The 21,221-nt window shown below is 35.7% G+C and overlaps 1 protein-coding gene across 9 annotated transcripts in view; it reads right to left on the bottom strand.

The window, feature by feature from the left end:
- The window catches only part of LOC114289776 (DUF3754 family protein, putative (DUF3754)), an 84,465-nt gene extending 63,480 nt beyond the window's left edge, over nucleotides 1–20,985 (bottom strand). For 6 of the 9 annotated variants that reach the window (XR_003638721.2, XR_014365426.1, XR_003638723.2 and 3 more), the window contains exons 1-3: nucleotides 20,419–20,984; nucleotides 19,421–19,738; nucleotides 15,179–15,358 (exon numbers count right to left, since the gene is read on the bottom strand). Coding sequence is in view for 5 of the 9 variants with exons in the window: in XM_028233553.2 (XP_028089354.2) it covers nucleotides 15,179–15,358; nucleotides 19,421–19,738; nucleotides 20,419–20,885 (965 nt within the window). In the remaining 4 variants the exon portion in view is untranslated. Of the gene's footprint in view, nucleotides 1–15,178; nucleotides 15,359–19,420; nucleotides 19,762–20,418 lie in introns of all 9 variants that reach the window. The other 3 variants (XM_082922579.1, XM_028233544.2, XM_082922580.1) reach the window with 3 other exon arrangements.
- Between the last annotated feature and the right edge of the window lie 236 nt (nucleotides 20,986–21,221).

The raw sequence follows: 21,221 nt of genomic DNA on the forward strand, positions 1-21,221 counted from the left end.
ACACAAAAGGCTCATATATATTCCTCACAAGTCAAGAGAATCAACAAAATCTACAAATTGGTCAAGATTGGGGAACACTATCCCTGAAGTCTAACTACACAATATGGCCAAAACTCCTGACAATACACAAAGGTGGGGTGTCTGTTGATACTTTATTGAACAAAATCATAGACTGGGAGAAAGTGACAACGATACTCCAGTTGATAAGGGTTAGAACCAAAGACAGGTGGATTATTTATCTCTCACACACTCATTCTGATTTGCCCTCACTTTTTTGGTAATAAGTGAGAATTTTATTGAAAATAAAAAGAACACATAAATCAAGAGGGGAATACCCCAGTACATGAAGAACTCTAAAACCAAAAATAAAATAAAATTATGGGGAATAAATCCAAGGCTCACAAAATGAAGATGTTGTATAGGATAAGCCAATTGCTACAAATGGTCAAATTTAGATTAAAAGTTCTGCAGTTCCTCTCATTCCATATACAATAAATCATAGCAGCCCAAGCAAGTTCTCTGACTATATTGCTAAAGGATTTGCCACTAAACTTTCCAGTAATCCAGTTGATCTCAGTAGGGCAGCAATGATGAGGTTTTGAGATGCAACAAAGCATAGATAATGATTTCTAAATGGATCTTCAGAAAGAGCAATCAAAGAATAGGTGATAAAAGTCTTCATCAGCCTGTCCAGTGTCCACAAAGATCACAAGAAGCATCCCCAATAACCCCTCCACACTATAATCTTATTTCTGGCATGGAGCCTGTCTTCAATAGCTAGCCAGAAAATAAAGTTATGCCTAGAAATGCAACTTTAAAACCAAACCATCTTATGGCATAGAACTACAAGATGATGAATTCGAATGGAACTCTGATGCTCTAAAGCCAAAATGAAACGTTGCTCAGAGATTGGAGCAACATATTTTCTGCAATTTAGCAAGTTATCACCTTCAACTCTAAGCCTAGTCTAATTACTTCACTTCCACTTAACCTACAACCTTTCTTCCAAATGTTTAGGCCTTACACAACAAGCTTCCCATAACCTTAGCCAACAAAGAAACTAGAGGTAAACAGCATTTTTCCTGTAGTGTCAGATGTTGTCCATATCAATTAACCTTTTGCAACTCTGAAGTTGCTAAGAGATGCTGTCCACGACAAAGTCCACCTGATCCTGATACTAAGTACTCTGCCATCACCCATGTCCTTGTCCATCGATACAAAACTTCATATAATAGATCTACATTCAGATCCAAGTTGCCGAAAACATTCCAAGATGTCAAAGTCATCCAGTCCTTTCCCATTCCCTATGCCCATCAGCTGAACCATGGATCTACTCCCACAGAATCAAGCAGCTTCTCCTAAAGAATACATCCTTAACAACCCACAACCTATGCCAACCACCATCCCCCACCTTTTTAATTTCCAAGGACTGAGACACAAGTGCACTTCCTACAATTTTGCCAGTTCACTGATTGGTTCTTTTACTTTGTCCAAACAATGCCTTTGACAAGATTTTTTTTTTTTTTTTTTTTCTTGATAAATAAACAAACTTTATTGAGAAAGCATCAAGACGATGCAAAGAATACAAAAATGATGAGGCACAAAACTTGCAAAACACAAAACACAAAGACTAACTAATCAAACCATCCACAGAATCCACAAAAGCCAACACATTCGGCTCAACAGAAAGCGTAACCCAACTATGAAGTGCCAAAAGTAACCGATTTTCCAACCACGAAACCGATCAAGTTATGCCCTGAAAAATACACCTATTCTGTTCCAACCAAAGCAGCCACAATAAAGAATGAGCAGCCAGCAAACATGCTTTCCAACGCTGTTTCCCAACCTTCCCCCCACCCCAACTCTGCAACAACTCCACCACCGACCCCGGCTATACCCAAACCAAGCCAAAAGTCGCCACAATAAACATCCAAAGCCTCGATGCAACCGGACAACACATGCAACACCAATTAACTAAGATATGCCTTTGACAAGAATTTTCATGACCTTAAGCTCAGATATCCTTGAATCTCTCACTGGTTTGCTATTTTTCATGTCCAAATTCTAGACTATCCCTTTGAGTATTTAGTCACGGCCTCATTTGATTTGGGGAGAGGGGGATAAGTAACACCATGGACCCTACATGTTATTTTAGTATCATGGGATTATTAGATTGGATTATGAAAAACTACTATTCTGAAACATTGATTTGTACATATGATTCAACTCAATCAATAGCAACAGCCAATCAATAACAATTCCCAACAATCACACATAAGTCTAATCTAATCTAGAGGGAATCAAATTAGATCTATTCACAATTAGTGACACGAGATAAGAACCAATTAACATAGAAAGAACCACAATTGCAGCACCTCCAATTGTGATAAAAATAAATAAACCACAGGCCAAAGGCCACAAATCAATCTACTATGAAGATATGAAAATTACACAAGATTTCTCACCCAATCTCCCAGCCAACCCACACCCAATTGAATCTAACTCCAAGTGTTGTTTCCAATTCCATCTTCATCTAAGGATTGCTCCACCAGTTGTCAAATCCATGACATTGATCCAATCCTCGAAACCCACCAAAGGGCTAGACCTCCAATCTCTGTAATCCATTGAAAAAAACTTCAATCGAAAGTAGTATTTGAATCAAACACCCTTGTGTAAGCGCAATCGGCTTTGGGATAAGCATAAGCGGCTTATAACTTTCATGTTTCATTAACCCACAAATCGAAAGGACAAACCACTGATTAATAGTCAAGTAGCCTCTTATCAAAGCCCACTTAGATCCATCATATGACCTGCATGGAACCTTTATTGTTTCCCACATAAGCTGAGTGACTAAAAAAATTAAAGGTTGCAAAATCAGAGCCGCCACTTGGTTTTAGCGTCCAAGAACCCATATTGACTCCAACCCTTAAGAAACTTGTCCGCCGTAACCAAAAAACTTGGCTTGGCAGCTTCGCTACCAATGGAAAGGCTTTACGCACCCATCTCGCCCGACACAAGGTCGGCCTCTACTCATCATCTCCTTGATTCTTAATTTTAAAATTGTTGAGCATTATGTATGATGACAGTTTATACAACAACAACACTAAATAACCTGAATAAGGGAATAAGTCCATCCAAGAGGATATCTTGTTCAAAAAGGGAATTTTGTAATTATTTAGAGAAAAAAAAAATAGTTTGAAAGTGAAAATTCGGATTTTATGAGAAAGAGTTCATTTTTAGAAAAAGAAAGGAGTTCATCAATTAGAAAAAGGGAGATTTACGTGTAGATCCTACTAAGTGGACTTATTGTCCAATTGGTCCTATGATAATTAATGACATTTTTCATCACACTATTAAAAAATATCACTAATTGTTAATTTTCAGCAATAGTTTGAAATTTTTGTAACAAAAATGTCACTAATTATAAGTTTTAGCGACAATTTAAAAAAATCGTCACAAAAAGTCACTAATTTTTAACTTTCAGCAACAGTTTAAAAAATTTATCACAGAAAAATCTCATTAATTGTAAGTTTTAGAGACGGATTATAAAAACTTTGATTAAAAAAAAAAGTCACTAATTGTCAATTTTTAGCAACGTATATAAAAAATCGTCACAAAAAATTATTTTTAGTACAATTGTACTAGGACTTATTTTTTAATAGGACTTAAAAGGAATTAATCTAACTATTACGACCTATTGGTAGTTTACCCTTAGAAAAATTAGGTCAAGAATTCCAATCAACCCTATTTGTGAGTTATCTCAATGTTCCCCACAAAACACATAAAAAGTAAAAAAATCCATCAGTATAAGGAAAAGAAAGGGGTAAAGCATCCATCCACAATAAATAAGTAAAAATACTCATCTATTAAAAAAAGACTTAAGGAAGCGGGGAAAGAGGAGGAAAACGTTATATGATGGAAATAAAACAATTGCTAAAATGAAACAATAATCATATTATTTTTACTTGTTTAAGGGAAAAACAAAAAAATAATTTAACTACATCGATAGTGATGCAATCATATTCCTGATTCAACCCAATATAATACATGTTACCAAATCAACGGTGATTTGATCCCCGACATAACAAACAAAAATCAATGACTCAATCACGCCATGATGGTAAGAGTAAGTATAAGATAAAAGAAAACTAAAAGAAAATACTAACTATGCTAAGGAACTTATTGGCTAACACATGCAACCAAGCCAATAATGGCTTGATCACATATGCCCATATGAACAAAAAATAAGAACAAGCTATTAAACAAAAATCAAAACCCTAACTAAGAAATAGAAAAGAAAACAGAAAAACAATAAAACTTACTAACTTCAAAACGAAACTGTCGCGAGAAACACATTTCTACTCTCAAGAACTCCTTACTCAAAGAGGAACTCCCGACACACCTTCAGATGAATGCAGCCAAGATGAAATCAACAAAGAAACCTTGAACTAAAATGTCAAAGTCTTGCACAACAGTGCAAAACAGCCTTGGATTCTCTCTAGGGAGAGCTTACTTGACTCAAGTCTTGGATGACTTGAATTCTAAACTCGAGAATTGGATCATGAACTAAAATATTTGATGGAAAACAATGGAAGGGAAAGGGGGATTTATATAGGCTCTCGTAGGAAGGATTTTCTACTCAAAACAATGTCGGATTCACAAAAACGGAACAAGATAAGATCGATTGCACAACTGCGGATCCAAACATGAAAACAAAGCACCGTAGCCAAAAGCAACACTACAGAGCTGGTCCAGTCCGAGCATCTTTCGGCCTGGAAAAAGCACCCTATGGGCAGTCCGATCCGGCCATGTGGGGTTGTGCGCGTTTTTTTTTTGTGTTTTTTGCTAACCCTAGGTGATGGAAAATGTTTTAAAATGGGTTTGGGCTTGGACCACCCATTTTTCTAAAAATTGGTCCAATTTAAATAATAAAATAGGCGCAAAATAAAATAGAAAAAGCCTGGTCCAAGTTTGGTCTATAGATTTTGTGAAAAGACCATTTTGCCATCGTTTGTCAAAAATTGATGAGCAATCGTAAAATAGCTACCAAATCTTCATTTTAAATCAGATTTTAGCGAATCTTATATCGTTGGAAAGCTCTTTGAAAAAGCTACAGACCAATGTGAAGCGTTTTTGAAAAATCTAAAGTTTGTTACAAAAAATAATGTACAGAAGACAGTACCCTTTTCCAAACTTATGCAAGGCCAAGAGAGAATAGAAAGGAATGAACCCTGGGGGATCCAATACATCTCAAATAGGTCTAGAAAGGTTGGTTAGGATGTTTGGCTAAGCCAAAGTCCATCCGGGTGCATTCAGTTCTGGGTAAAAGTTGACAAATCGAGAGTTCTAAACCATTTTTGTATTCATCATCAGGCAACATTTCCATAGGGAGGCCAAGTATTATAGCCAACCAAAATGGGGTTTCTACTTGATGACCTTCAATCCATAGCCGAAAGACCCAGAGATCTAGTTCATTTGCCAATAATTCATGCGGGATCTCACACAAGCTCTCTTGCTCTTTTGTTTCGCACACCTAGAAAAAAAACTGGAGAGGAATCAATCCAGATCTGATCTCAGAAAACAGTTATAAGTCAGTCATGCCAAATAGACCGCTAAACTAAACTTTTGACCACTCGAGCAGTTAATGCAACAAACTAGTTCTTAGTAAGACAAGGCTGAGGATGTGAAGAACCAATGATCGCTTAAGCCAACTTTTCACCGCTCAAGCAGTGATTGCAACTATCCAAGATTTTGAAGCTTAGGCCTAAGAAGCTGTGAGCATCAAAGGACCGCTCGAGCCAACAAATAACCGCTCGAGTGGTTGAGTTACTTTGCCAGGTGTTCGATCAATGGGTTCGATTCACATCTAACTCTCACTCAAGTACAAAGCAATAGGAAATATTACAACAGAAAAGTGTTTGTCAAACGGGATTGCTAAACAAGGTTGACAGCTAAATCCTAACAGATCATATACACCATGGGATTATTATGCTTTATTTGGTTAGAGCAGACAAAGAATAAGATGAGATTTGGAAGATTATTTTTGGCCACTGCATGAAGAAGTGAAGATAATCCGGAGAGGATCCCAAGGACCAATGTGGGATCAGCAATAAGGTCCGAACTAGTAGTCTGCCCAAACAAACACAGGATAACGAATCCCATGGGAGACATTCTGGCATGTGGGCCCTTATGTTCCCACAAGTCCAATCCCCTCTCTCTAATCCCTTCAAACAAACACAGCCATAATTCATAGGATAAGTGGACTAAATGCACATCAGCATCATACATGTTGCTAAACCGGAATGCCCATACTATAATCTTGTTTCAGCAAAAAACCTAGTACTTTTAGACTTATCCACACAATTTTGAAAGAATGAGAGCCTCATCTGACATGGTATTACAATATTAGTACTAGAAGATTAGCCTATTACTGTAAGATTTCTGAAGGCTTTTATGTATATTCAATTGCGTATGTTTACAAAGTATTCATTAGTTTATATAGCCCTAATTTATGGCTGAACAAGGAATGATTGAAAAAGGAAATACATACGCCTAATTCCTGATATACATAACCATGCCATATATACAATATATTCTCACAATATACAATATATTCTCACCAAGGCCAGCCCTGAGATTTAGGGGGCCCAAGGCGACCTTCGGAAATGGGGCCTCTTACATTGAAAAAAAAAAATTGATGGATAAAACTATAAGTTACAACAACTTTTTTATTTATTTGTAGCCACAAAAAAATTTACTTGCACATATAATCATTAAAATTATAAACAAAAATTTACTTTCATATATTAAGATAGGAAGCAATCATTACAAATACTCAAAAAAATAAAAATCTGGTTTTGTTGCTTTATAGTTTAGCAATATCCAGTTTACAATTGAACCAACTATCACATAAACATTACTCTTCTCACATTTTTAGCTGCAAAATCACTAATGAAGCTTGCATAATCGAATTTATCCACCATATCCTTTTCAATGGATAACAAAGCTAACCCATTCAATCTTTCTTGTGACATAGTTGACCGAAGGTAAGATTTGATTAACTTCAACTTTGAAAAACTTCTTTCTCTAGAGGCCACTGTAACAGGTATAGTTAACAAAATTCTATACACAATCCATGCATTTGAGAAACAACCATCCATTGCTTTCAAATAATTTAATACTTCAATTGGCCTTTTGATTCCTTCCGGTAAAACTTCTTTCAAGACATTCAACTCTGAAAATAGATCTCTCCCATCAACATCAGAAAGTTCATCATTTTTCAGAAAATCTTCAAGATTAACACAATAAGTCTTCAAACATTCCTTGTTGGTAGAACTCAACTTTTTCAAATCAAACAAAAATCCAAAATTTTCCTCATATACTTGAAATTGTTCAAACCTACTCTTAAGTGAAGAAAGAGCTTGATCAATTATATACATAAAGTAATTAACTCTAAAAGATTCTTCAGCAGTCTGTGTCACCTCTTCACTAACATTCTCACAAAATTGCTTCTTTTTGCGAATGACACGCTTTTCATGAAATACTGGATCAATTTCCATTAGAGTAGCAACTTCTGTAGCCTCAATTATGGCATCCAAAAATCCAGTTTCTCTATACTTTTCAAGAAAGGTAATGAGTCCTTTAACTGAATTATAGCAACATCAATATGCATGTCTTCCCTTTGAAATATTTTGCTAACTGAGTTAACTGCAAACAATAAATTGTGCCAAATAATCATGCCAAGCAAAAATTCAAAGTTCTCAATTTCATATTTTGCTAAAGAGTTAACTTCACTCTTTGTATTATGGGGTTCACCAAGATTTGCCAAATGATTTAAAGCATCTCTTATTTGTGGAGCTTGATATCTTATTGCTTTAACACTTTCAACGCGACTTTCCCACCTTGTTTGTGACAATGGCTTCAATGTGAGACCTTCCACATGATCTTTGAAAACTTTCCACCGCTTTGTAAAAGATGAAAACAATAAATATATACGATGTAACACTCTAAAAAAAGAGATAACTTTGGGACAAGAGTTAGCCATATCACCAAGTGCAAAGTTAAGAGTATGACAACCACATGGTGTGTAGAATGCTCTAGGATTTATTTCAAGGAGCCTTTTATGTATACCTTTGTGTTTCCCTTTCATGTTAGAGCCATTATCATATCCTTGCCCTCTTTTATCACCAATATCAAGTTGGAGTGTACACAATACCTCTTTAAATACATTAAAAAGACCCAATCCTGATGTGTCATCCACCTTTAAAAATTCTAAAAAGAACTCTTCCACATTTACTAGATTAGTTGAAACATCCACACATCTTATTATTACAAGAGACATTTGTTCTTCATGACTAACATCTGGAGTACAATCAAGAATAACTGAAAAATATTTCGCTTCTTTGATTCTTTTCACAATTGTACTTTTGATCTCACCCGCTAACATCTGTATCAATTCATTTTGAATTTTGTGACCAAGATAATGGTAATGAATTTCATTCCTTTCAATGCGATGAAGGTGGTCTTGCATTACCGAATCAAATTGAGCAATCATTTCAATTAAACTTAAAAACTTTCCATTTCTTTCTTGATAAATCTTCTCATTGTCTCCACGAAACGCTAAATTATTTTTAGCAAGAGTTCTCACAACAACAATTATCCTTAGTAACACATTTTTCCAATGTTCTCTCTCCCTATTAATTTGTTCTTGAACACCTTTATCAATTGTTTCATTATTTTGCAATCTTTTTTCCAATTCAATCCATTTGCTCATACAAGTAATGTGCTCATTGCTAGTTTCACGACTTCTGAGCCTGTGACCTAGATTCTTCCAATCTTTAAATCCATTAGTAGCCAACTGAGTCTTGTTCCCATCTTCGTTAAACAACTTACAACAAAAGCAAAATACTTTGTTTGAAGCATCTGAATATACTAGCCATTTCTTATCTTGCTTCTCTCCATTTGATAAACTTCGAATGTAATATGTAGAGGAGAAATGTCTATCCTTGTCATCTCTAGGAAAATTGACAACATTACTTCTTATAGGACCTCTTTCAACTAATAAATCTCCGAAATTCTGATCAATCTTGTCCCAATTACTTGGGTCATTAATATTTAAAGGTCCATATTCAACATTAAAATCTTCACTTTCAATGGGTTCCTCATTCACCAAATCTTCATTTTCATTCTCATTCAAACATTCAATAGGCTCTTCAACACCCAAATCTTCATTATCATTCTCATTACATTGATTAAGTTCTTCAATTACCAAATCTTCATCAACCAAACATGAACTTTCTATTTGTTTCTTGCTACCAAAAAATTTATCAAGCGCTTCCGATTGAGATTGAATAAAATTTTCTAATTTTTGCTTCTTTTTCCTTTTTTCACATCCAGAAATATACTTCTTAGGAGGCATGACTACTCTATATAATCACCAATCCACACAAATTCACAATCACTGATCTCTGCAAATAATATACTTTCATAATTAGAGCATAACAAAAATTATAGACTTTCACTAAAGCACATAAATTAGGTAATTTTCTAATTTAAAGAACAAATTATGTAGGGCAAGAAATTAGAAGGAAAATTAGGGAGGAAATTAGGGAAGAAATTAGGGTAAAAACTTCCTCCATTTAAATGTGATATATATATATATATATATATATATAGAGAGAGAGAGAGAGAGAGAAAGACTCACGGTTTTGATGCCCAAAATCGTTAATGCTCAATAGCGTCCGTCAAATATGGAGGAGAGGAGAAGGCTGAAGGTGGACTCACGGTTTCATCAGTCCAATGTGAGAGAGAGATCAGTCCAATATGAGAGAGAAAGATGTATTTCTTTCAATGTTTCTTTCAGTGAGAGTGACCCACGTGAATTCATTCTTCTCCAAGGTGGGTATTATGATGTGCTTCTTGTTTTTGGGAGCATGTTGAATTGGGCCTCTATTATGATTTTTTTTTTTTTTTTTTGGCCCCATGTTCAATTAGGCTTATAATACTTGGATTTTTTTTTTTTATATCCAAAATACAAAATCATATTTTGGGGCCCTATTTTCAACCCAAATCTGGGGGCCCAAGGCACAGGCCTCTTTGGCCTTCCCTCAGGGCTGGGCCTGATTCTCACACCCCCGCTCAAACTCAAGGTGTTTCAGCAAAAAACACTGAGAGTTTGCGAAGAAAAAACTGAAACCGAGCGGTAGTGTGAGTCTTGGTGAAGAAGTCCGCAAGTTGCAAAGCCGAAGAGACGAACGGAAGTGAGAGAGAGCCAGATTGTAGATGCTGTCGGACAAAGTGATAATCAATCTCAATGTGTTTCGTCCGTTCATGGAAGACAATATTGTGGGCAATCTGAATAGCACTGCGGTTGTCACAATAGAGAGAGGTCGGAGAAGACTAAGGGGCACCCAAATCAGAAAGAAGACAATGAAGCCAAACAAGCTCAACAGTAGCATGAGCCATAGCACGGTACTCAGCTTCGGCAGCAGAGCGAGCAACAACAGTTGTTTCTTGCTTTTCCAAGAGATCAGGGAATTGCCAAGAAACATACAGAAACCAGAGGTGGACTTGCGATCATTAACATCACCAGCCCAATCAGAATCAGCATAAGCTACCAAGTTTAAAGAGGAAGTAGAGGACAACAGTAAACCCTGAAAGATGGTACCTCGGGGATAGCGAAGAATGCGAACCAAAGTAACCCAATGGGTAGAGCGAGGAGTAGAAACGAACTGACTAACCACATGCACAGCATAAGCAAGATCAGGGCGAGTAACAGTCAAATAAACTAAATAACCTACAAACTCGCGATAGATAGTGGGATCATCTAGAGGGATACCATCAATAGAGTTGAGCTTGACATTAAGCTCAATAGGTGTATCAGAAATCTTAGTATCAGTAAGACCGGCACAATGAATAACCTCATTAGTATATTTTCCCTGAGACAAGAAATAGCCCTTTGGAGAAGAGGCAACCTCAATATCAAGAAAATACCGCAATAGACCCAGATCTTTTATTTCAAAGATGCGGAAGACATGTTGCTTGACCTCAGAGATAGCAGAAGAGTCAGAACCAGTAATGATCATATCATCCACATAGAGTAAGAAAGCAACAAAACTAGCCGAGGTATGTCTCAAAAACAAAGCAGAGTCGAAAACAGAATGATGAAACCCAAGCTCGATAACAGCAGTCTAAAAGCGATCATACCAAGCACGAGGAGATTGCTTCAAACCATACAGAGCACGCCGCAGATGACAAACTTGCCCAAAGGAGTGGAGAAGGCCAAGGGGAGGACGCATATAGACTTCCTCAGTGAGATAACCATTAAGAAAAGCATTCTTAACGTCCATCTGATAAAGAGGCCAATGTCGAATAGCAACAACAGAAATCAAGGTATGGACAGTAGTCATCTTGGCAATAGGGGCAAATGTCTCCTCATAATCAATACCATACTCCTACAAGAAACCTTTTGCAACCAAGCGAGCTTTGTATCGCTCGAGAGAACCATCAGAATGAGTCTTGACTTTATAAATCCATTTGCAACCAACCAGATTCTTGCCAGCAGGCAAAGGACCCAACTCCCAAGTGTTAGTCTTCTGCAAGGCAAATAACTCATCCTCTATACCTTGAACCCAATTAGGATCCTAACAGGCCTCCGTGTAAGACTGAGGTTCTGGAAAAGAATGAATAATAGACAAAAAAGTAGGATAGGAAACAGAAAAACATGTATTAGACTAACCCAAACTGTTTAGAGGACAACACTGACGAGTAGGATATCGGTGTGCAATAGGATCAAAGTCATCAAAAGCAGGAGGATCAGCATCAAGGGCAAAGACAACTGGTAGAGGAGGAGCCTTGCAACGAGAATAAACTAAAGGAGGAGGTGAAGAAGCTGAAGAAGGAGAAGCAACCAGAGGTGAAATAGAAGGAGAAGATGAAACAAACTCAGGACAAACTGTGGAGATGTACTCATCAGACAGGACCTCAGAAGGAAACAGATCAATGTAAACCAAATCTTCTTTGAAAACTGGGGCGGTGAGTGGAGGAAACTGAAAGTAAGGTAGACGTTCGAGAAAATAAACATGACAGGAGACATAAAGGCGACGGGAAACAGGGTCGTAACACCGATAGAAAGTAAGGTAGACGTTCGAGAAAATAAACATGACAGGAGACATAAAGGCGACGGGAAACAGAGTCGTAACACCGATAGCCTTTCTGAGTAGGACTATAACCCAAAAAGACACAAAGGACAGACCGGCCACTAAGTTTGGTTCTATCTTTGCAAGGAAGAAGGACAAAACAGGCAGACCCAAACACACAAAGAAGGGAGTAGTTAAAAATTTGGGAGAACAAAGCCTCATAAGGGGACCGACCAGAAAGAAAGGGAGTAAGCATGCGGTTGAAAAGAAAAGCAATAATAAGAACTGTCGGAACTAAGGCAGAGAGAAAAAGAAACCTAACTGTCTCAAGGAGATGACTGTGTTTACGCTCAACTCGACCATTTTGGGCAAGTGTATCTGTACAAGAAGTTTGGTGAATGATACCCAAATTGGCCAAATACTCACAAAACTCATTTTTAAAATATTTCCCACCCAAGTCAGACTGTAACACTTTAATTGTAGACCCAAACTGAGTAGTAATCATAGACTGAAAGGTACGATATATCTGATAGAAATCGGACTTATGAGTCATAAGATAAACCCAAGTGTAACAGGTACAGTTATCAACAAATGACACATAGTATGCAGAACTCCCTTTGGTGAGAACAGGAGAACGGCCCCAAACATCAATATGAACTAAAGAAAATGGTGTAGCAGATATAGAAGTACTTTTACGAAAAGATAAGGCTGTCATTTTGGCAAGTTTACACCCCCGACACTCGGTAAGTTAACTAGGAGAAACTTTACCCAATATACCTGACAGAGCTAAAGACCGTAAGCGGTCAGCAAACAAATGCCCTAATCTGGAATGCCACAAATAGAAAGGACTTGACAAGAATCTAACTGAAAAGAAAAACAAACAGCCGGAGAGGTAGTCATAGGCAGATGCAAGCTCTCCACCACATAGAGGTCTTCAACTCTATAGCCAGTCTCAATCTGTTGCTTGGATATTCGATCCTGCACGGAACAGATAGAAGAAGAAATGATAACATCAAAACTAGAGGCATCAAGTTGCCTGATAGATGATAAATTAACAAATAACTGAGGAACATATAAGACAGATGGAATAGAGGCTGCAAACATAGTAGACGGTAGGACAGACCCAACAGATATAACAGACATACCAGACCCATTAACAGCATTGACAGTAATAGGAAAGGGAGAAGGAGTACAATTTTAAAGTAAAAAGAGATGGGGAGTCATATGATGAGAGGCACCGGAGTCAAAAATCCAGACAGACGAAGAAATACCTAAAGAAGACCCCAGCAAACCTAAATGAAGAGAGGAAACAATGGAGGCAGACGAGAATAGCTGAGAGATAGATAATATATGCTGAAACTGACTAATCAGTGTATGCTGAAACGGACTAATCTGAGTAGTCAATGAAGCCAAGTCAGGATCAAGAGCCGGAGTAGATGCAGTAAAACCAGTGGGAGGCCGAATGGTACTCAGAAGAGGAGTGTAGAACTTGATCGAAAACTGCTGAGAAGACGAGGTAGACACAGGCGAAGCAGACAAACATCCCTTCTTTGGACAATGATACTTCCAATGGCCTTTCTGATGGCAAAAGCACACTCATCAAAAGCCAGAAACATCATAGTAACTAGAAAATTGAGGGGTTCAAGTGTAATAAACCCTAAATAAAACAAAATACCAAACCAGGGGTCGAAGGATAATAACTAAAAAGCTGAGGGGTTTAAGTATAGTAAACCCAAAATAGACCAAAGTAATGTATATCAGATGACCCTATGTATATCAGATTGACCCTATGAACCAGTCGAACAAGAGAGAGAGAGAGAGACAGAGAGTAGACCTCGCACAACCAGATGGAGACGACCAAGATTTTGGCGAATCAAATGGTTACGGTCGATGGGCATGACTCGAACTCATATAGGTCACGATGAACACAGATGGGTCGACCACCAGAGAACTTGATCGAGTCCAAAACCAGAATCAGAACCAAAACTCAACCTTGTGAGCCAAAAGTTGAGTCCGTCGAGCCAGAGGAGGTTGTTCAATCGCGAATTAGAGGAGTTTCAAACCAGGTGGGATGGGTCGTGATTCTAGTGCTCGAGGGGTTGCGATTTCAACGAAGGCAGATTCTGAACTAGATGAAAGTTTGAACAAAGAAGGAACTTCAATCAATCAGAAGCCAGAATGAATGATAGCTCTGATATCATGTAAGATTTCTGAAGGTTTTTATGTATATTCAATTGTGTATGTTTACAAAGTATTCATTAGTTTATATAGCCCTAATCTATGGCTGAACAAGGAATGACTGAAAAAGGAAATACATACACCTAATTCCTAATATACATGACCATGCCATATATACAATATATTCTCACAGTTACTGCATTATTTAGTGAGCATTCTCATAATAGAGATTCTTTGGATAGAATCTCAATTCTATTCATAAGCTTGTTGTTTAGATTGTTACGTTTTTGTTTGTCGGTCGAAACCCAATGGTTGTACAATTCATCAGAGGATAGTTTTTCTATTATGAACAAGGACATCTTACTTTGTATCATTTTCCAAAAAGCTGACAAACCGGGCTGAAATGTAAAATATATTCTTTCTTTTCCATAAATTTTGTACTGTTCCACAATGTGGTCCATTCAAGAAAGAATCATATATTTTGGGCAGATTATCTTTTTTAGGCTCATCATTACTCAATCCACCATCTTTTCTTTCCTTTTTTTTTCTTTGTTCTTTTACAGTCATAGTTGTTAGTATAAAACTATAGTTTAAGACAAGTCCCAAATATAATCATAAAAGGTAAGGTTGATTACCCAGTTCTAATATTAGTATACATAGTTAATCATCTGTGTCTTTCTCAGGTAATAATCCAAAGTCTATGATATGATTTATATTCCTTTATTACAGCTACAAACAGAGCATACATATACTTAATGCTTTAGCTTAACAAAAAAAAAATCTGCAATTACCCAAAAAAATAAAAAATCTGCCCATGCTTATAAGAAGATGCATAATTAGGTATAAATGTAACCAAAATTCACCTGAATATTATTGCATTGGACTCGGATGCTCTTTTCCAGTCAACATATATTGGCAAAGTAAGTAGATAATCACTGTTTAATGCAGAAGTCAAAATCAAATCCCTGGCTGATAGCTCTTCAAACTGAGCATTATAAAGAAGCTGCACGAAAGCACGCTGGAAACGAGTGGCAACAGCAACTCTACAGGCAATTTTGCAAAATCAGTTAGATCCAACTAAAGCATGAAGCTGAATAATGAGAATCAGTAAATTGAACAACCATCAGAGCATGTCATTCAGTGAATTCATTGTTCTCATCAAAACCATTGCCTGACTGAATCATCTTAGAGGGAATAAACAAGTGCTGAAAACTGTATCTACAGAGTTTGATGTATGGTTTTAACAGAGTTTTATTTAGACAAGTAAAAAATAGGACACCACCAACGGACAAATGGGTTTTACACACAAAAGAATGAAAAACAAAAAATGTAACAAAGGACAAATATTTATGGAATTAATGAAAGAAAAGAAGTTCCCCTTTCCCCCAAGAGCCTCAAAAGACAATAGTTCCTACACATCAAAAGTTTTATCTATACACTTGAAGATTCAACAAAGTAGAAGAAACTTATTTTCTCTCTTTAAAAATGCCCCAGAACGAAGCATAGGGAAGAACTCTCCAAACACCAGCACTCCTCTTGGTACAGTTCTTAATCTACCAACTTGACATGAAATCACAGGCAGATCAAGGCATGACCCACCAACCCCTGAAAAAAGAGAAATCCAAGCTCACACATGCCTGCCAAACAACGAAGCAATAAATGGTCCATCGACTCGACAATCTCTTTATGAACAATGCACTAATTAGGAATTGTATACTTCCTTCAAGCATGTTAGTACAATTTTGTCAAATCCTGATACTATTTGGCATGATACAAGAAGCTGTTTTAATGTTTTACTTTGATCCAAACTGTCATTAAATAGTTCATATATGTGCACTTACATACCCAAATAACTATGTTCATGTATATAATATATCTTTTTTTTGATAAATATGTACATGTATATAATATATCATTATATATACAATTATATACTTGTAAATTGTGTTTTTATTCAAGCTATTTGTTTATATTCCATTATATGAACGAGGCACCAGTGACATGCACCAACATAAAATGGTTTTTTTAATGACACTAGACCTCATATCTTTTTGATTTTTTCTAGTAGTTTAATTGACATCTTTTCTCTCCAGACATTTCATGACCACCAATATTCCATTTTTTCTTTTAGTTTGTAATTTTTAATTTTCTCTCTAATCTCCAAAACTACCTTATCAAGTTAACATTCCAAACCAAAGTTCCCTGTGTAATTTTCATGGTAACAGTTTATAAAAGTAAATCTTTTGCCTCTCTTTAGATCTACCCTCTTGATGCACTTAACATGATTCAAATCTATTTAGTTTTCCTCTCTCATGACCTAGCAAGTTTTTTTCCTTTTTTTTTTTTTTTTTTTTTTTTGATCAGCAACAAGAAAATAAGATTAAATAAAAAATAAACAAAGTACAAAGAAGTACTAGGAGAACAAGAAGTTTTCCAAGGAGCAAAATTGCAACTCTTTTTAGAGGTGAGAGTAAAATAGGGTGTCAACACCCTCAACATGATTCAATGGTTTTTCCTTCTCAAAAAGCCATTAAGTCATTACAATATTTGAATCTTAAAATATTACTATAATATTGATCACAATTTATCTGTATGAAAAGGCAATCACAATAAGTATGAACTTCGCCTAAAACATCTTTGTGCATAAATGATGAGTCATGCTACCATAAGAACAATGACACGATTCCTTATATATACACATACATATAAGACCAAAAAAATGGGCAAAAGCTCATTGCACCTAAAGCCAACCAATACATCCGTACCAAGGGACACCCATACCAATGATACAAAAAATCCTGGTGTTATTTCTGAAAATAACACAATCAAAGAATGCAAAAATACCAAAAATTATTAGATGGTTTTCAAACAATGCTCCATAGCAACTAAAAATAAGGACCTTATTGTCTACATTAATAACCATAGTTGTCAAATCGAGATTCGTATCGTGAATCGAAATGACCTTGTACCGAATCGTGAATCGAATCGAATCGTGAATCGTGAAGATTCGGTCACTTTTTAAAAATTACTTAAAAATATATATTTACACATTTAGATGTTAAATATATCTTGTGAATATGAAATATTTAGACTTAAATCAATAAAAATGTTATTTTGAATGATAATCACGTATTTTAATAGGTAAAAAGCTAACAAAATTCTTATGTAAGATCACCATCATACTTTTTTTCTTTTTAGATATTTCTTATCAACCATTCTTAATAAAAATAATAACCAAATAAACAAATTATCAATTTCTAAAATAACAATAATTAACAACGATATTGATATTTGGACAATAAGCATACATACTTTTCTAAGTAACTAAAACATTTTCAAAGATATAACTGACCTCACATATGTAATATTCAATTATATTCAATTTAATAAAATAGCAATAAATAATTCATAGTGTAACTTTAATCTTAAACATCTTTAGAAGATATAGTATGATTTTTCAAAGGGGAAAAAAATGAGAAGAAATGTTAAAAATATGTTGGGTCTGACTGAATCTGATTGGATTTTATTGAAAACTTCATGATCACTAAAATAATAACAAATTATGTATATATGTTGATTATTTTGGTATTAAACACTATTAGAACTTGTATTATGTCATTTTCACTAAAAATATGGAGAAAGAAATAGTTGAAAATATATCAGACACAATAATTTAAAAAATTAAATGAATCGTAAAAAGTGAATTGAATCGTGAATCGATTGTGAAATCGTGCGATTCATTAGAGATTTACTTCCAAAATAGATTCACCTATAGATTCGTATCGATTTTGCAAAAAATTCGAATCGAATCGCGAATCGAATCGCGAATCGTAAGATTTTGATAACAGAGAGATTCACCTATAGATTCGTATCGATTTTGCAAAAATTATGAATCGAATCGTGAATCGAATCGCGAATCGTAAGATTCTGATAACAGAGTTAATAACTATCAAACTGAAACAGCATATAAACTTGTTCCAGATCATTGCCCAAAAAATAAAATAAAATAAATAAGCACACGATCAGTAGATAAATAAAATCACACCACATGAGAAGTAAGAAACTACAGTGATTCGTGATTCAAAAACAAAAGATAGATTTGGTCGTAGTTATGGCAAACTAAATACATAAGCAGCAACAAGTAGGGGTCAGTGCGGCATGTAACTTCTCATGAGTGAAGAAAAAACAAATTATATCACTCAAAAAAATTTATCCAACAAAAGTACAAATATTTATTATTATTAATATTATGATGATGATGTAGTACACAACAATTAATGGAAATATGTGAAATATATCAAAATAAGAATACAATCAAATCTTAAGGACCTTAACTATTTAGTGATGATACCATAGACTAGAAAATTACTCTTTCATATTTTCTTTCACTGAAGTCTTTTAACTGTTTTTGCACGAAATTTGAAAATACCACTGCCAATGAATCACTCTTTAATATTTTCCTTCATTGTAGTTGTTGGCCAATTTCTAAATGGACAATCTTTTGATTATATGTATCAAATGTGGAATCATGAACTGTTTGATTACCGTCGAAAAAAATTTAAAATCTTGAATGATGATCACATGAAAAATGCGATGGATGCATAGTTCTTGAAATTTATTTAGTGGTTTTCTTGTTTTGATATCTTGATAATATTATTGTTATTTGTGTGTTTGTTATCTCTAATTTAATTAAATAATGTTAGTTTTTTTATGGATTTATAATATATGCATATATATAGTATTCAATGTGTTACCAACATGTCTGTGTTCTAATTTTTAACAAATATCAAGTTTGCATGTCCATATTGTGCTATGTACATGTCCTACATCAGTATCTATGCATATTAGGGAGCAACCATACATGACCAATATCAAACTATCATGGGAAGATTATATGGTCTTGGGGCAAATCCATGTAGTGCCCCAATTAGTGTTTCATTGGTTGAAACAATGAGACCCACCGCTTTTTTCTTCGCTTTTAGGAGACAAAGGGACAAGTAGCGCAATGTGAATGGCGTGGAGTATTGCTCCAAGACCACCAAATAACTTCTCACTATCATGACATCAGCTAGTCTACTCATTCTGCAATAAAAGAAGCAATGAACCTGGACTCCGTTAAAGAATTTCTCTTGACATTTTTGGGTGAAGAATTCAAGAGATGTCTCAAGTCGAGGCTAAAATATGAAGAAATTGGCATTTCCGGTTCAATCTTGTCTTCACTGTATTCTTCCGTGTTCCCAATCCCAATTGTGTTTTCTATAGCCGAGTTAGATTCATTTCCATTGGCTATGACTTCTTTTTCTGAACAATCTGAGCCATTCCGACTAGTTCCCTTCTCTTCGGTCGAATGAGTATAGTTATAGTCCAATCGCATTTCCTCTAAAATGCATTTGTGCTCGGCGTGAAGAATAGAATCCAGGCACCTACAATTACAGAAACGTGTAAACTGTATTTGAATCAGGAATTTGAAGTGAAATAAGTAGATACATTTTCCGTTAGTCTTAAACAACAGCAAGGTTGAAGGAGATGAAATCACGAAACTTTCGAGAGTTTCCTACATTGTCATCACAGTCTTTCGATTTTGCATCGAGGATAAAACAAAACTATAGGGTTGGGGAGAGGTAGTAAGTAACCTTTCCCCCCACTTTTTTTTGTGGAGAAATTGATTCCCAGAACTTGAACATGGACCACAAAGCTGTGGGCGAATAGGACTGATCTCTCTATGGAAGAAAAAACTATCAATATAGAAATTTCTTGTATCAATATCCTCCTACCTAGTGAGGATATTGATGGGGCAAATTAATTATTACATCATTAAAGAAAATATAAGGTTTAATGAACAAAATTTTTATAACCTCGCTTGAAATCCAACCCCACATATATATATATATATATATATATTCTCGAATTTGGTTGGGTTAGGTAGTGTATTGTTTGGTTCACCGGAATGAGGTAGAATGGAATAATCATTAATTCTATCAAAATTTTCATTTTTATGTTTGGTTAGTTTAAAAAGATAACGACAAATGAATTAAAAATAAAATAATGATTTGATAGGAAGCAAATAGAGCATTAGGGTTTTATGTTATGGGTGGAAACTTACGAAGAGAGGAGAAGAAAATGATCAATCTCTTGTTGGGAGTCAAACATGAGTAGAATGGAATCCAAAAGCTGAGACTTAGAGATGGGAATGTATCGCTGTCTGGGGACTTGAATTCCAGTTATGCCCGCCTCGTTGTTACTTTCTTCTCCATTGACTCCTCCTCCTCCTCCTCCTGCATCACCACCACCAACAACTTGTTTGGACTCAGGGTCAGGCTTCTTCTTGAGGTCATGGTTTTGGGTGGTGGTTGTGTCATTGTTTGTATTCAATTGGGAGTGAAGTAGTTCCTGATGATACTCAACAGCTGTATCCTCAATTCTCAGACAGCAATGAAGACGAAGAGGAGAAGCAACTTTGAGAATGGAAGCAGCATTTTTTATGCTGCAGCGCCGCCGACATACAGAGTAATTGGATGATGATGATCGAGCTGTAACGCTGCTGCTGGAACTCTTCCAAGAAATCAACATGGAGTGAGATGAGATGAGAGCGAGAAATGAGGATGCAGAGCAGAGCAGAGCAGAGCAGGCTACACAAAATACTAATTTGATAATAATCCATCACGACAATATCCTCCTCCTGCTTCCACTAATTTTTAACTACAAACACGACAAAATTGAAATTGCTTTCAAGTAAGGGCCCAGTGTTGTTTAGGCCGTTCGAAATTAAAATTATCAAAAATGATTTAGACTTTTTTTTTTTAATGGAGCATTAATTTGTCTTTTTTTAATTTATTTTTTGTCTTTTATTTTTTTTTTATTTTTTTTTTTATAAATGGACAACTCATTAGAGCTGCACTGTAGCAG

This window comes from Camellia sinensis, chromosome 4 (assembly GCF_055761805.1).
Source record: "Camellia sinensis isolate YWXY chromosome 4, ASM5576180v1, whole genome shotgun sequence".
NCBI lineage: Eukaryota > Viridiplantae > Streptophyta > Magnoliopsida > Ericales > Theaceae > Camellia > Camellia sinensis.